General features: G+C 43.7%; 1 protein-coding gene across 1 annotated transcript in view; it reads right to left on the bottom strand.

Annotated features, from left to right (window-relative positions):
- The window catches only part of Rad54l2 (RAD54 like 2), an 89,073-nt gene that overhangs the window by 20,076 nt on the left and 53,410 nt on the right, over window positions 1–15,587 (bottom strand). The window contains exons 3-14 of the mRNA XM_040740201.1: window positions 14,670–14,868; window positions 12,208–12,347; window positions 11,406–11,522; window positions 10,515–10,741; window positions 9,427–9,609; window positions 8,994–9,127; window positions 7,704–7,900; window positions 5,444–5,786; window positions 4,528–4,705; window positions 2,887–3,129; window positions 2,568–2,686; window positions 801–919 (exon numbers count right to left, since the gene is read on the bottom strand). Coding sequence (XP_040596135.1) covers window positions 801–919; window positions 2,568–2,686; window positions 2,887–3,129; window positions 4,528–4,705; window positions 5,444–5,786; window positions 7,704–7,900; window positions 8,994–9,127; window positions 9,427–9,609; window positions 10,515–10,741; window positions 11,406–11,522; window positions 12,208–12,347; window positions 14,670–14,868 — 2,199 coding nt within the window. The remainder of the gene's footprint in view (window positions 1–800; window positions 920–2,567; window positions 2,687–2,886; window positions 3,130–4,527; window positions 4,706–5,443; window positions 5,787–7,703; window positions 7,901–8,993; window positions 9,128–9,426; window positions 9,610–10,514; window positions 10,742–11,405; window positions 11,523–12,207; window positions 12,348–14,669; window positions 14,869–15,587) is intronic.

A 15,587-nucleotide genomic window follows, 5' to 3' on the forward strand; every position in this document is an offset into this window, starting at 1 on the left:
TCAAGTTAAAAAACAATACAGATATTACTGAATATCCTACAACACACAGGTTAGATACTTATAGCCAAATTCTAGGCCAAATGTCTACAGGGCAGGGTCAATATTTCTCATCTTTTATTTTTTTATCACCAGTCATTTTTAGATACCTTTCTCAATTACACCATGTCTTCCATGAAATATTAATGTTATTGATAGAATGTATAAATGGTTATGTGTACCTATAAATTACACATCTGAAAATAAGGGTATTTCCCCCCAACATAGACACTCCCAAACTTTTCATCCCCTTGGGAGTACTTAGCTCCCCAATAGAGAAAATATGATTTAGGTTTATACTTGCTCTGGCCTGGATGGACCATTAGGCCACAGTCGTTCTAAACTTTCAAATCTTCCCATCTTCCCTCTAAGGCTCCTCCTCCACCCCCCCACAGTGACTCCACCCTCTTTAGAGCCCAGTTTTAAGCCAGGCATGGCCACAGGCATCTGTAATCCTAGCACTTGAGCCATCTCTCCAGCCCAATAGTGGTTCTTTCTTAAAAGCTACCTTGGATAATCACATTTCTATACACTTGAAGAAGAATGGAGTGGAGGGAGGGAGGGAGGGAGGGAGGGAGGGAGGGAGGGAGGGAGGGAGGGAGGGAGGGAGGGAGGGAGGGAGGGAGGGAGGGAGGGAGGGAGGGAGGGAGGGAGAGAGAGAGAGAGAGAGAGAGAGAGAGAGAGAGAGAGAGAGAGAGAGCGCGCGCGAGCGTGCCCTTAAATAATCATGCACGGCTCCAGAAACAATGTAGCAATAAACTCACGGAAGTAGCTGACATTTCGGACCCACTTCTGTGCTCCTTGACCCTCGGCACCAGGCAGACAGGGCACGTCTCGTTTCCCTAGGAACTCCTCAATGAGAGCCAAGGTGGAAAGACTCTGGCTGGAAGGGAAGAAGTACTTCAGATGGCTCCCACACCCCAAGTAACCTTGCTCTTCCATTCATGTGCAACCTTCTAAATGGAATTCCCATAAATTAATCCCTGTAAGACAGAACTCCACCAAGAACAACCAAGGATATTCTCCCTAACTCAGAATGAGAGCCATTATCCATATACTTATTACCACCATAAAAACAAAGCAAAACAGAAAACCAATCAACAAATCAATCAAACAAAAAACTCACTATTTCTCTGATTCCTTAATCTCTCCATTGAAAAGTCTGGGGTTTAACTCAATGCTCAGTAGTATTTGGTAGTGAAATCCAACACTACATTAGGTACAAATGAGTCTAACTGTGGGCCACAGGCAATCTTAAGCATCTTACTACAGAGATGGATCCATTTAACTGTTTTCAAAACAGTCAGAAAAGCTGAGTTCTTGAAAGGTAGTATGTAAAATCAGAGGACAAGTTTAAATCACTACCAACTGTCACAGATGAAAGCTCATCTGATGCTCCCAAACCAGCCTTTGGGGCACAATGTAGCCAGAAGCAATCCACTTCATGCCTTTTCCTTGTATATAGTCTTGATGAGACTCAAATGCCTGGCCAAACCTAGAGTGTGACTATGGTGCAACACAGCCACTTACTTGGCCTTATATGCAAAACTTTATTTTAAAAAGGGAGCAGGGAAGCAGGATAGAAGGTCCAACAAATGTGCTTCCTAAATGGCAAAATGGCAAACATTTTCGGTTTTGTAGACATATAGAATCTTTTTGCTTGTTTATCTTTTGTTTTGTTTTGTTTTGAGACAGGGTTTCTCTACATAGCCCTGACTGTCCTGGAACTCACAGAGATCTACCTGCCTCTGTCTCCCAGGTGCGGGGATTAAAAGTCACCACACTCAACTAACCAAATACACTATTCTTTGTGTTTATTTTTATACAAATAAAGTGTAAAAACTAGTTGGGCTTGGTATTCTCACCTTCATGGGAGGCCGAATCAAGAAGAACACAAATTCAAGGCCAGCCTATGTTCTGGAGTAAATTCAAGACCAACCCAGGGAACTTAGTAACACTCTGTCTCAGATTTTTGAAAAGTAATGCCAGGGGTGTTGGCAAACCTCACCACTCAGCAAGGAACCAGGCGTTCAAACCAACTTGGTTTTTTGAGCCTTGTCTCAAAAACCTAAAGAGAGCTGACAAGACTGTTCAGCCCATACAGGCACTTGCTGCCAAGCTTAATCTCAGTGTTAGAGTGCTTACCCAGTATGCAAGAGGTCCTAGGCTCAACTCCCAGCACCACAAACTTAAAGTAAAATAAGAATTCTAAACATAAATAAATAAAGAAAATACACAAATGTTAAAAAAAAATAAGTAAAAATTAGTCGGGTTTGGTACAGGCCACAGTATGAAGGACTACAGTATCTATAATAGGATCGCCAATGTAACACATGGTCTTAAATACTTTGGGGGAGGTGGGGAGACCTGGGTTGGGTGTTGGGATGCAAGAAAGGCTACCTCCAAGTGCTTGGTTACAAAACACTGGAAAAGGCAAGGTGCAAGTATGAAGTTAGATGGTCTCCCTGCATAGGTGCTGCATTCATCCTTCCTACAGACACCAAGCCTCAACTGGGAGTTTCTCTTCTTACCTAAACACAAGGACCTTGTCCCCAAGCTTCACACTTTCTTCAATCAGGTGGAAAAGAAGTACCATCTTGGGAGAGTTTTCTAAGATTCCAGTCTGATAATTAGTCAGGAGATCCTTGGCCTGCAAAAGAAAAGATTGGAGCAGGTCCAAGGTTAGATGAGTAGAAATAAAATTACCTCCTGTCAGGCAGTGGCCCACTGAGTACCTTTACTGTTCTTTGCACAGGCCCAGCAGTGCGGAGAACTGTGTACACTATTCTTTCCCTAGGTTGGTCATCACCATCCCTCCTCAGAAGCTAATGAAGGCTCCGATTGACTCACCCATTCATACGTAACAATGTTATTGCCTCGCTCCTGGAAAGGGTTAAAGCCAACTCCCTGTAGGAACTTGCTATTGGTTGCTTCTCCCATTGAGGAAGCCAAGGTGCTATCTTCTCCCTTGACTTTTGTGCCCTGCGGTGGGCAACGGGCACTGGTCCCAAGCTCCTCCACATCTAGGTCCTGCTCATTGGCTAGGTTTTCCTTCTGAAGGGCTTCATACAGAACATCAGGGTGGTTCCAGATCTAAAGTTAAACAAAGGAAGAGTATAGACCAGAGATCATTCCAAGGGTGTCCAGAGGAGTATGGAACATGCTCAAACAAACAGCTGCTATAGCTCCCATTGCACACCCAGAATTAATGTACCCCCAAATCCTTCAGAGTCAAAGAGTGTGCAATTTCACTTATGGCTCTGATAACCATGACACATTAATGGGAAAAGCTAGTGTGTTTAGTGTATAATCAGAAAGTCTGTGTTATGTGTATTTCATTCTTAACTCAAACAGGGGAAAGAGTGTTTTGTTGTCATTGTATGGCTACATTCAGCTACTATACAAAACAAAATCCCTATGTAAAAAACATATCTGATATATGACCAATCCTATGAGATTTCAGAGACAATTCCTAGGAAAAGCTGAGAATCCCTGGCAAAAGGGCAAGAAGGAAGGATGCCATAACCTGGAGACTATCACAGGAACGCTTTTGCTTTTGTTTCTTGGCTCTGGTCAGGACAGTGGCTACAAAAGCACTATTCTGAAAGCCATGTGTCAGGGTACTTGCTTATAATCCACACGCCAGGAAGACTGAGGCAATAGGATTGTCAAGAGTTTAAGGCCAAACAAGACAGCATGGCAAGACCCTGTTTCCAAAGACAAAAGAGATATTTTGAAATTCTACCCTTTGCCAGGTGTGGTAGCACACACCAGTAGTCCCCACATTCGGGAGGCTGAAGCAGGAGGACCTGAATTCCAAGACAACCTGGACGAAAATATAACTGAAGAAACACCACCTGACCCCAGAGATATATCTTCAGCAGACTTACTAAAGTAAGGGGAATTGGGAACAATACCCAACATCTACCAAAAATAGAACCAGAGATACTAAGTCAAAGAAATAGGATCAGTAGCAGGGATGAGATCCATTAAGTACAGATCAGACAGAAGGTATTTTGTATAGCTTCTCTTATGTTCTATTTTTTGGAGGCAGTGTCTCCTTATGTAGCTCAAGTTGTCTCAAATCACTACCTTCCTGCCTCAGCCTCCTGAATGTTAGCACTATAGGCTTATGCCACCAGCTCCAGCCTCAGTCACGTAGCAATTAAAAAAAAAACAAAAAAAAAACAAAAAAACCTCCATCCCACAACACCCATCCATCACCCTTTTTTTTCTAAGAGAAAAGATAGAACAGCTATATTCTTAAAGCAAGCACTGGGCATCTGTATGAGGGAACCCAAGAAGTTTTGTAGCATACAATTAGCATGTCTCACTTGGAGTCCCCAAAGAATACTCCAGTGTTAGGAACTGAGACAGCCCTTCTCACTTTTTTCTTCCGTTACCAGGGATTCCCACTAGGAGTAACATCCTAGTGGTGGCGATTGTGCGCACCCCTAGTTCTGATCCATCTTCCCTGAGGCTCCCACTCACCTTGCAGCACACACAGAAAGCCTTCAGAGGGTTCAGCCCCAACCAGCCACTGCTACCACAGTCCCGGAAACGGTCCATGAATTGTGTGTACAAATCTCGCTGGATCTGAGAAAGCCGCACCAGGATCACATTCTCTTCTTTGGCAGGGAGGTGAATCTTCAACACAGTATGGCCTCTCCTACAGAGGAACAAGTTCAGAAATGGCCTATGGGAGGCACAGCCAGGAACTGTGGCCAGGATGGGTCAGTACATGATAAAAACAAGGCCTTGCACTCTTGCCACACCATCTTCTAGAAATCTCTCGACATGCAATGCATCCTTGTGTTAGAGCAGGGTGGTTCAGACAAAGTAACCTGGCCCAAGTCATGACTGACTGGGTAACTAAGGCCAGAGGAACTCTAGGTTCATGACCCAGTGCAGGGATGCCGCTCTGATCCTTTTCCACAACTGTCATCCTACCAGGAGGAAATGACCTGTTTTAGGCTAGCCTACAGTACATCAACTGGGATCTGGCAAAGCAATATCCTAGAATCATATTTAATCTTTTAACAAGGTCAGCAGAATGCTGGCTCAATCGTATTTTTTTTAAACAAGTTAGAACAGGTATTTTTTTTTTAAGCAACTTTGGATAACACTGGCTTGAGCTTGCTATGTAGCCCATGCTGGCCTCAGACTCAGCTACCTCATGCTCCTGACTGCTAGGAGACATGTACCACCACATTCAACAAAGACAACTTTTGAATGAAGTGCTTATAGGCCAAACTTTCAGAGAACAAAAACAGTGTACCCATCACCTGCTAGTTATTCAGGTTTATGCTGTTCCACTAGGAAAAGCCCTCCAATGATGCCATTTTCCCTTCAGAATAGCTTTGGCATGACTTATATCCCTCTAAGGATTCAGAAAACAAGGCCTCACCTCTGCACAAAGCCCTCCAGGAGGCTGTGCAAAACATGGCTCCGGTAGCGCATGAGGCGGACATCCTGAGGTGTGCTGTCAATACACTGCCCATTCAGGATAGGGCGTTCAAACATGTTGCTGAACTCCTGACGAGTTCCAAGGAAATCTGGGCGCACAAAGTCCACCATGCACCAGTACTCAATGAGGTTGTTCTGTAGAGGGTACCCAGTCAGCACTACCCGCCGACGAGAACGTATGTTCTTCAGAGCCTGTGAGGTGCTGGCTTGGCAATTTTTGATGCGGTGTCCCTCATCACAGATCACCACATCGGGACCAGGGCGGCATAAGGCCTTCTCAAACTCTGAGGAGGGAAGAGGATCCGCAGTCAGAGGGTGAGAGGGCCTGCTCTTAGTCAATACTATGACAAGTAGGGGAGAACCCTGGAAGAGACAGAAGAAATGAAGGAAGCAGGGAAGCAAGAGTCAGCCCCCAATGATAAAAGGGAACCAGCCAGACAAGCTCTACCTGGCACCGACTCTTGCATTTATATCTTCTTATCCCTATTCTTTCCCTCATTTTACTTATCCACTTTAAATTTTTCTTTTTCAAGTCAAAAGTAAAAATTACTTACAATCCTAGGACTTAAGTCTCTCAGGAGAACAGAGAGGGGGTCACCACAAATTATAAGCCTAGCCTTAAAAATATGTCTGAAAATATGAATCCATGGGAATAACTCAGACACCACAGTGGGCTCTTGCCATCCAGCATTTTAGGTTCTTCTGAAGGCTGAACGATAGGAGCTTTAAGGACAAGAATTAGTCACCAGTGACTGCTAAATGGCATATTCACCCCGCTACCACAGAAGCAAACCTAGAACAGCTGTAATCTCACAGAAAGAAACCTTTTTCTCAATGGACAAAGGCTCCTTTAAAAATAGTTCAGTACATCTCTCATCCTCAGCAGAGAAGTTTCTCCTTTGAGAGGGCAATTAATACAGAGACCCACAATGGGACAGCATGCAGAGAATAAGAAACTGTAGTGTGCCCATCTATAAAGAAGATGTACATATCACATGCATGCACACACGCACATACCAGGGATCTTTGTGGAAGACAGGGTAGAAAGATTGTAAGAGGTAGAGGTGGTGTTTTCTCGACACAACAGGGCTGCTGGACACGGGAACTCTCAGTTATCACGGCAGCATGCATGCACAAAATCCGAGCAAGTGCAAGCCATGCAAAAATCCCAGCACAGAGGAGGAAAGGTGGACAGGAATCCCAGCACTGGCTGAGGAGCTATTGTGATTCAGTAGCTTCTGGGAGAGGCAGAGTCAAATCACCCCAAGAGGGTTGGCCACTCCTACTCCCAAGGGCAACATAAACTGAATTTGAGTTGTTGGGATAGAAAACTCAAAAGTTGGATGGGTAGGGAGGTGAGAGTGGAGAGGGCAGGTCTAGGAGGAGTTGAAGCAGGGTGAATATGATCAAAATACATTGTATGAAATTCCCCTTAGGTTTTAATTTTACTAAACGTATTCATTTGTATGTCTGTCCGTGTACTATGTGCATACTTGGTGGTTGTAGAGATCGGAAGAGGGCATCTGATCCCTTGGAACTGGAGTTAAAGATGGGTGTGAACCGCCATGTGGGTGCTAGGAACAACCTCTGGAAGAGCAACAAGTGCTCTTAACCACTGAAACATCTCTACAGCCCAAATATTACTACTACTGCTGCTGCTATTATTATTTCAAAGGTAGAATAGAACTACGAGCAGCAACAGAGATTATTTCTTTTTATAAATTCACAAATATTATTCCTCTTCTGTCTTTACATTAGCTTTAGAGGATTTTTTTTTTTTTTTTTTGTTTTTGAGACAGGTTCTCTCTATGTAGCCCTGGATGGTCTGGAATTCACTATGTAGAAAGGATGGCCTCAAAATCACAAAGATCTGCCTGCCTCTGCCTCTCAAGTGCTGGGATTTAAAGATGTACACCATCATGCCCCACCCTTATAATAAATAAAACCATTTGTTTTCTTTAATACTTTCTAATAATATCTCTATGAAAGTGATAAAGGCAATGGTTACTTTCTCAACTGTCTTGTGAGTCAAACAGAGACACAAAGACAGGAGAGTTCTCAGAGCTCAGGTGTGGTTTGCAGAAAACACAGAACATTCTGAAAGGTCAGGGAGGTGGTCCCACCAGCTTCCTGATTTATGTTAACAATGTACTTCACACCTAACTGGTACTTTTGGAGTGCCTCCAGGATAAGCCACCCACCTCTCCGGAACTCCTGCTGTCGATCTTCTTCATCCAGATCAATAATGACGGGGTGAGAGCGTTTCTTGGTTTTCTTCGGTCTACCTGTGGCAAAGGACTTCTTCAGTGTGAGCAGTCTGTACATTTCATACCCCATCAGCAGCACTCCACCCTCTGAAACCCAATCAGCCGTCACTTTAGCACGAGATGCCACTGTCCTGTAGGAATAAGAAGAGACAACTATGAGCTAGGAACTATTCAATAAAGATGGCTTTTAGTTTTCAAAAATGGTAAAGAATACATTGTTGCTTCTGTGGCTACTCAGGAAGAACTCTTTAATCAAAGCTACACTGACTTATATTTAGGATGCTTTATTATCAAAGATATCATGTGGCAGCAAGCACAAGCTGGATCAGCAACTCAAGGACTCTTTTGGTATCCCAGAAATACTCATTTATACTGGCCTGCCTCGTTGATGGTGGCTAAACAGCAAGAATCAGTAATTCAATGGAAGAAGGTAAAAGAACATGCTAAGCCCCTGCATGTATACCTACAATTACAAGGCAACATTCTAGACAACATTTCAAGTAATTCCCATGGTAAGCCTAAGTCATGGGAAGAAAGCAACACTCCATACTTCACCTGACCAGGCTCCGGTAATAAAAACAAAACAAAACAAAAAACCAAAAAAGTATAAGGACAGAGGTAATGGAGAACCAAAAACCCTTGGCAGTAACTCCACTCAAATCCCCAAGCCCTCTCAGTGTTGTACTAACTAGATGTGTAATAGTTCGGAAATCCAAGAGCGCAGAGGAGGTGACCAACCATCTGTTGGGTCACTTGGAGAACCCTCACAAAAAAGCAGCCTTTGTAGAAAGGAAGTCTGCCTTCTTAAACTGTCTAAGTTGAAAGGAAAGCGTGAGTAGCTGTCTTGGACCAAGACATCGCATTAGATTTTTGAAAATCAAAACCAAAGTGTGCACTTTTCAAAGTTTAGACGTTGTACTATTAAGGTACCAGTGCTCAAAGAAGAGTCTAAAGTTCAATGTGTCATGTTGAATATTACTACAATATACACCAGAAAATGTGACTAGGCTGCAGATTATTTTATGTCAGAAAAACATTCTAGAGCACAACAAAGAAACTTCAAACTTCCCAGGATATATAATTCTGACTTTACTGAAAAGGTGTGGGTTTGGGGTGGGGGGGAGGTAAGGAAGGATCAAAAAGAATTGGGAAAACAGAGACCTATTTTAGGAGCCCCAGAGAAGTCTGAGGAATAAGACAGAGAGGACAGGGTAAGCCACCTACTTGTGTTCATCATTCAAGATATGAACTTTGAAGAACCTTGGCTGTACTTCTTCAGGCTTGCTGTCAGCTGGGAGGGCTTCAGGAGGTGGGAGCCACATGTTGAACTCTGCCAGCCAATTCTGAAGAGTATTAACCTATAACAAGTCCAAAAGAGTTGGCTTTTCTTGGTAACATTTTTATTTATTTTGTGTATGTACATGTGGAGGTCAGAGGACAACCTGTCACCATGTAGATCCCCAGAATTAAGTTTATCATCATTTTTACCCACTAAACAAAGATGTCCCCTCACCCAAAACACACACACACACACACACACACACACACACACACACACACACACACACACACAAGTTTTAAGGAATAAGCTCAGAGCTGAACTCAACAAGCGTTTTAGTGGCCAGGGGTATTCAGAGGAGTGAGTTAGAGCTCTTACCGGCACAATGGCAAGGACTGTTTTGGCTGGTGTGTGGCGGAAGAGGACATCAATGAAGGAGATCACTTGCAGAGTTTTCCCCAGACCCATGCTATGGGCCAGGATACAGCCAAAGCCACTACTGGTCTTAAACCTTTCTAAAGACTCTACTAGGTTATCATATAGGAACCGGATCCCACCAATCTGACAAGAGACAAACAAGATATATGTCAGAAACACGACTGGAGACCAGGGCTATACAGTTTTCCTCACTTAGGAATGGTTACTAAATAAGCATGATGGTAAACATGGAAGTTTCCCTGTACCCTGACTGGTCTATAGAAGTTTCTCTGTCACGCTGCCGGGTAACAGCCATCTTGGAGAATACACAAAATAGCATGACCTTGTATAATGTCCCATATGAGTGTCAATCTCCTGACAAGGTCTTTCATTCAGCCTGGCTGCTCTGGGCTTGAGGAGGTGCCTCCTCTAGGCAACTCAATAGTTGTTGCTGTGAGAAGCCCGAAACTGAGTCAATGTCTGACTGTGAATGTTCACTCACTGGTACTAGTCCCAGGCACTAGATAAATATAAACCATTATGCTCTCAACTTTCAAAAATTCCCTGATAGCTGACTTTCATAAGTCTTCTGAATCTATACCTTCCAAGCTTTGTGATGAGCCAACAGAAGCAAGATAATGGTCAAGTGACTTTTTGTATTTATTCCATTTTAAGTGTGTGTACCTGGGTACATGTATGTGCATATAGGACACAGATGTCAAGAGGCATTGGAACAGGAGTTACAGAACTGCTATGCCAGTGTTGGAAACCAAACCAGAGTCCTCTGCAAGAGCAGTGTGTACTCTTAACAGCTATGCATTCCTCCAGTCCCTGCAGTGATTTCTACATGACAGGGCAAACCTGAGGCATAGCTCTTTTCTCTCCCTATGTATTCATAGTCAAAGGAATCTTCAAACATCAGATGGATCAGAGCTTTACAACAGCTACTCTTAGAAACCACCAAGTATTTCACAGGCTATAATACTAATAACCAACAACATGCAATGTTTGCAGCAAAGAAAAGAGAGTAGGATCAAGACTGGCTGTACCTGATGAGGTTTCACAGCCCGTGCCAACTGTGGGGCCAGGAAGACATTCTCCTCCTCTGGAGGGTGATTCAGGTTGACAAGGACCCGCCCAAGAGCATCATGCTGGTTTAAGGCATCATTCACATGGGTGCCACCCTTTTCCTCTTCCTCGTCCTCCTCACTGACAGACTCACTGCTGTCCACAATGTGCAGAGTATCCTCTTCTCCAGAACTCAGTTCAATCACCTCTGAGACAGAAAAAAAATGAAACAAACATCCAAGGAGCAGGGTACTTCTGATTGCCAGAGTAAAAGGGCACAAACTTAGCTAAAATTTGCTACTACTTGCAAATCAGATGTTTTGTTTGGTTGGTTTTGGGGTTTTTGTTTGTTTTTGTTTTTTGAGACAGGGCTTCTCTGTGTTGCAGTTCTAGCTGTCCTGGAACTCACTCTGTAGACCAGGCTAGCCTCAAACTCACAGAGATCCGCCTGCCTCTGCCTCCCAAGTGCTGGGACTAAAGGAGTAAGTGTGCTAAATGTAGGCTCCAAACCAAATGAATAAAGAGTGAATTTTTCAAGAATATAGCCAAGTTAGGTATGGTGGTACACTTAATCCCAGCATTTAGAAGGCTGAGAGACAGAAGGATTACTATGAGTTCCAGGCCAGGCTACAGTCTAAGACCTGGTCTCACACCCACCCACCCGCTGCTGCCAAAAAAAGGGAGGGAGGCAGGGAGAAAAGAAGGAAGGAGGCAGGGAGGAAGAAAGAAAGAAAGGGAGGGAGAAAGAAAGGAATGAAGGAGAGGCAGGAGAAGGGAGGGAGGGAGGGAAGGGGAGAGAGAGAGACAGAGACAGAGAGACAGACACAGAGAGAGAACAGAACATTGGTCGTGCCCCTCTGGCCTTATCTTACCATCTCTACTGCTTTTTTCATCCTCACTGCCACTGCTACTGTCCAAACAAATGACTTCCTGGGCCAAGACCCGAGGAGGGAGTTGGGGACCATCACTTGCTCGTAAGACAATTTCCTCTAGAAAAAAAAAATGGAAGGAAACACATTTAGGGCCACTGGGGTGTTTCAGCAGGTAAAGGTGCTTGCTTCCAAGCCTGTAGACTTGTAATCACTAGGATCCACACAATAGAGGGAGAGAACCAATTTTTCTAAGTTGTCCTCTGTGTGCCATGATTCACAAAATGTGCCTCTAGACATGCGCCACACACACATACACACACACACACACACACACACACACACACACACACACACACACACACACACGCAGTAAAACAACCCTACATGCAGCTCAAATCTATTTTCCTGAGTGATCACCAGTGATGGTCGTTCTTTGCTACTCTAATGGGGAATGGCTATTGAGAATACCCTAGGAGAGCTTTAAAAAAAACCTCCCAGCCTTCTTTCCAAGTTCCCTTCTCTGCTGGATTTCACATTGTGCTATCTATCCGTGTGACAACTAGTCCTCATCTCTTACATGCTAAAATCTAAAGCTATAGGGTAAACAGGAACCCTCCATAAAATTAAACCAAGCACACCTGAATCTATTTCCACTTTGTAAATGACAGATCTTCTGATTGTGCATTCCGGCAAAGGGCCTCAGAATTCCTGAGAGACTATAATCCAGGTCTGTCTGGTCACTCTGCAAGCTGAGGCCCTTTCTTCTGGAACTCATGGTCATTTCTAACATGATGCTGCTTACCAGGCAGGAACTCCAAAGGAACAGTAGGAATGGGGGCTGCATATTCTTTCCTCTGCTGCTCCAGGCGCTTTCTTCTTTCCAGTTCCTCCTGCTGTGCTGCTTTGGTAACAGGCTCCAATTGATCCTCCCGGAGTAGCTTTCTAAACATTAAAGAGAGACAACCCTTGGGTTACCTTGAGATTTGGACAATGTAATATCAAACTAAAAAAGGAGATCACCAGTGCTGCTTTCCCTTCAAATCAGAGAACTGCAACTTATACAAGGAATAAAGTTAGGCTTTTTTAAGGTGAGGGGGGTAGGATGGGGTACCAGGGGGACTTTAAGTTCAAACGGCTCTGTGTTACCATACATTACTTGTTATTTGACTTCCTCACAGACACTCTGCAAGTAGAAGGCCAAGAGTAAAGAACTGGGGAGATGTCTCAACGGGCAAAAGCACTTATTGTGCAAACATGAGGACCCGAGTTAGGATTACAAGCACCCACCTAAAAAGTTGGGTTTGGCCATATGTATACAAGGCATAGAACAAACAAGAAGGTGGGACAGGACTGCTGGGCTTGCTGACCAACAATCTCCGGGTGTTTCTCCTGTGCTGTTTGAAAAACATTGAGCTTCAGGCTCAGTGAGAGACACAGTCTCAAGGGTATAATGTAGAGAGCGACAGAGGAAGACACTTAACATCCTCCTCTACCCTCCATACACACCCTCAAACACAGGTTCATACACACATGAACACACACAAATAAATACAAAATAAAAGACCAAGAGTGATATAAAAGAATATGGTTTACAAAGTTGAACCAGTATCAAAAATAAAGTTGTACCAGTGATGGTGGCACATGCCTTTAATTCCATTACTCAGGAGGCAGAGGCAGGCAGATCTCTTCGAGGTGCCAATCTGGCTCACACCAGGGTTATATAGAGGGGTGTATGTATGTGTGTGTTGTTGTTAGAGGAAAGAGGAGACAGCCCAGTAGTTAGGTGAGTTAAAGGCTGGTCAGTGGTGGCACATGCCTTTAATCCTAGCATTGAGGAGTCAGCCTGGTCTACAAAGTGAGTTTCAGGACAGTCAGAGCTATTACACAGAAAAGGAAAAAAAAAAAAACAAACCCCAAAAACTAAAAACCAAAACCAAACAAACAAAAAAATTGGGTTCAGAGTCTCAGCACTCATTTAAAAAACCAGGTATGAACCAGGAGTTGGTGACGCATGCCTTTAATCCCAGCACTCAAGAGGCAGAGGCAGGTGAATCTCTGTGAGCTCTGTGGTCTACAGAGCTAGTTCCAGGACAGTCTCCAAAGCCACAGAGAAACCGTGTCTCGAAAAAACAAACAAACAAACAAACAAAAAACTCAGGTATGGCTGAATATGCATATAATTCTACTATTGGGGGGTAGTGACAGGATAATCTCAGGAGCTTCCGGACAAAAATGAGCTTCCAATTCAGTGAAAAACCTTGTCTCAAGGCAATGGAAAGCAATAGAGGAAAATACTTTGATGTCCTGCCGTGGCCTCTACACATGCATGCATGGTGCCATAAACACATGGGTATGGGTGCACACATAAACACACACACAAACAAATTTAAAGATGTTAGGTGGACAAATGGGAAAATAGGGATTCTGTAGCATTATTTTCTGAGTTTACAGTAATACTTTCAAGTTTCCAGTATGTGTTTTAAAAACTGTGGGGCAATGCCTGGCATAGTGGATCACACCTGTAATCCCAGCACTTGACAGGCTCAAAAGTTCAAAGCCAGGACTACACAGTGAGTTCCAGGGCAGCCTGAGTTACTGGTTTAAAACCTGTCTCAAACAAACAAATGAAGAACAAAAACTATAACAAAAGCAGGAAATGACGTTATTTATCTCTTTTAGTAAAACAAACTGTTACTTAGCAGAAAGAAAGGTTGCTGAGGATTTGAATAGTTAAGAGAGTTCATGTTTGGTTTTCTCTGAGGTGAGTCTAACCATCTGAAATTGAATTCTAGGAAGATGATGGCTCAGTTCTGTTGAGAATTTTATGTTGTTGCTGTCTATTGATTTGTTTTAAACTTTATGGTTTGACACACAGGAAACAAAGTAAGAAAAGTCTAAGTCAGATGATCTCAACATCATTGAGTTGCCACCTAAGTTCTCTCAATCCCTCCCTACACATCTTCCCTACACTCTGTGCAGCTCAACAGTAGGTCTAAGTTTCACCTTCACTACTGGGTTTTTGTGGTGGTGGTGGTTGATGTTTTGAGACAGGATCTCCTTATGTGACCTATGCTGGTCTGGAACTCATGATTCTCTTGCCTCAGCCTTTTGAGTGCTGGTGTTACAGGCATGTGTCACCACATATGCCATCTTCACTATTAATGAGGGTTCATGGCTGTATACTCTTCTTTATTGGAAAGAGGACGTGCTTCTTTCTGCTATTTCTAGTCTACTCCAATTCTCCTTACCCAGAACACAGCTCACCGTATGTTTCTTCTCATATGGGAGGGCTTCTGAGCTCTCTTCTTTTTGGGGTCTTCGGATGCTAGGGTCTTGCCTTGGTGCCTAAGCTGCTCTGAAGGCTCAGACTGAGATGAGGTAGTTGAAGTGCACCGCGGCGGCCGCTGCCCATCTTCCCCCAGCTGGGCATGCTCAGTGCCACACATGCCTTCCAGGGATGGGTCTGGAAAAAAGGGAGGAAAGAAGTGGTTTACTGGGGGGTGGGGGTGGAGGAAAAATGGATGAATTTTGATGCCAGACATCCCCAAGTTCAAATTTCAACCCAGCAACTTATTAGACGATAACCCATGACAGTATCTCTCTGAATATTTGTAGATATACCTATAACATGAACACAGTGATATTCAGAACTATATGAGGACTAGATACTGTGTGTATCTGGACCTAATTCTAACCAGAGAAAGGCACTAACAAATGACTGATGGGGAATGTCCTTCTGTATATATGTTTCTCTTATTGGTTGAAGACTAAGACACTGATTGGCCAGTAGCCAGGCAGGAAGTATAGGCGGGGCTACCAGACACGGAGAATTCTGGAGAGAGGATGCATAGAGTGAGCCACCAGGGAGACACCATGTAGACACCAAAGGAGTAACAGGTCTGAGCATTCTCCAGTAAGCCAAGACTACATGGAGATACATAGTTTAATAGAGATGGGTTAATAATTAAGAGAGAGCTAGCCATTAAGAAGCCTGAGCCATTGGTCAAACAGTTGGTAATTAATATAAGCTTCAGTGTGTTTATTCAGAGTTGAAGGGTGGTGGGATCAGGCTGGACAGAAACTCCAACTACAAATAACAACACCCAATTAGTGATATAATAGGAGTTAGGAGCTTGCCTGGCCTGAGAATACTCAGAGAGTGCTGGTTGTGGTAGTGCATGC

The sequence above is a fragment of the Mesocricetus auratus genome, unplaced genomic scaffold (assembly GCF_017639785.1).
Source record: "Mesocricetus auratus isolate SY011 unplaced genomic scaffold, BCM_Maur_2.0 Super-Scaffold_100691, whole genome shotgun sequence".
NCBI classification, from domain to species: Eukaryota; Metazoa; Chordata; class Mammalia; order Rodentia; family Cricetidae; genus Mesocricetus; species Mesocricetus auratus.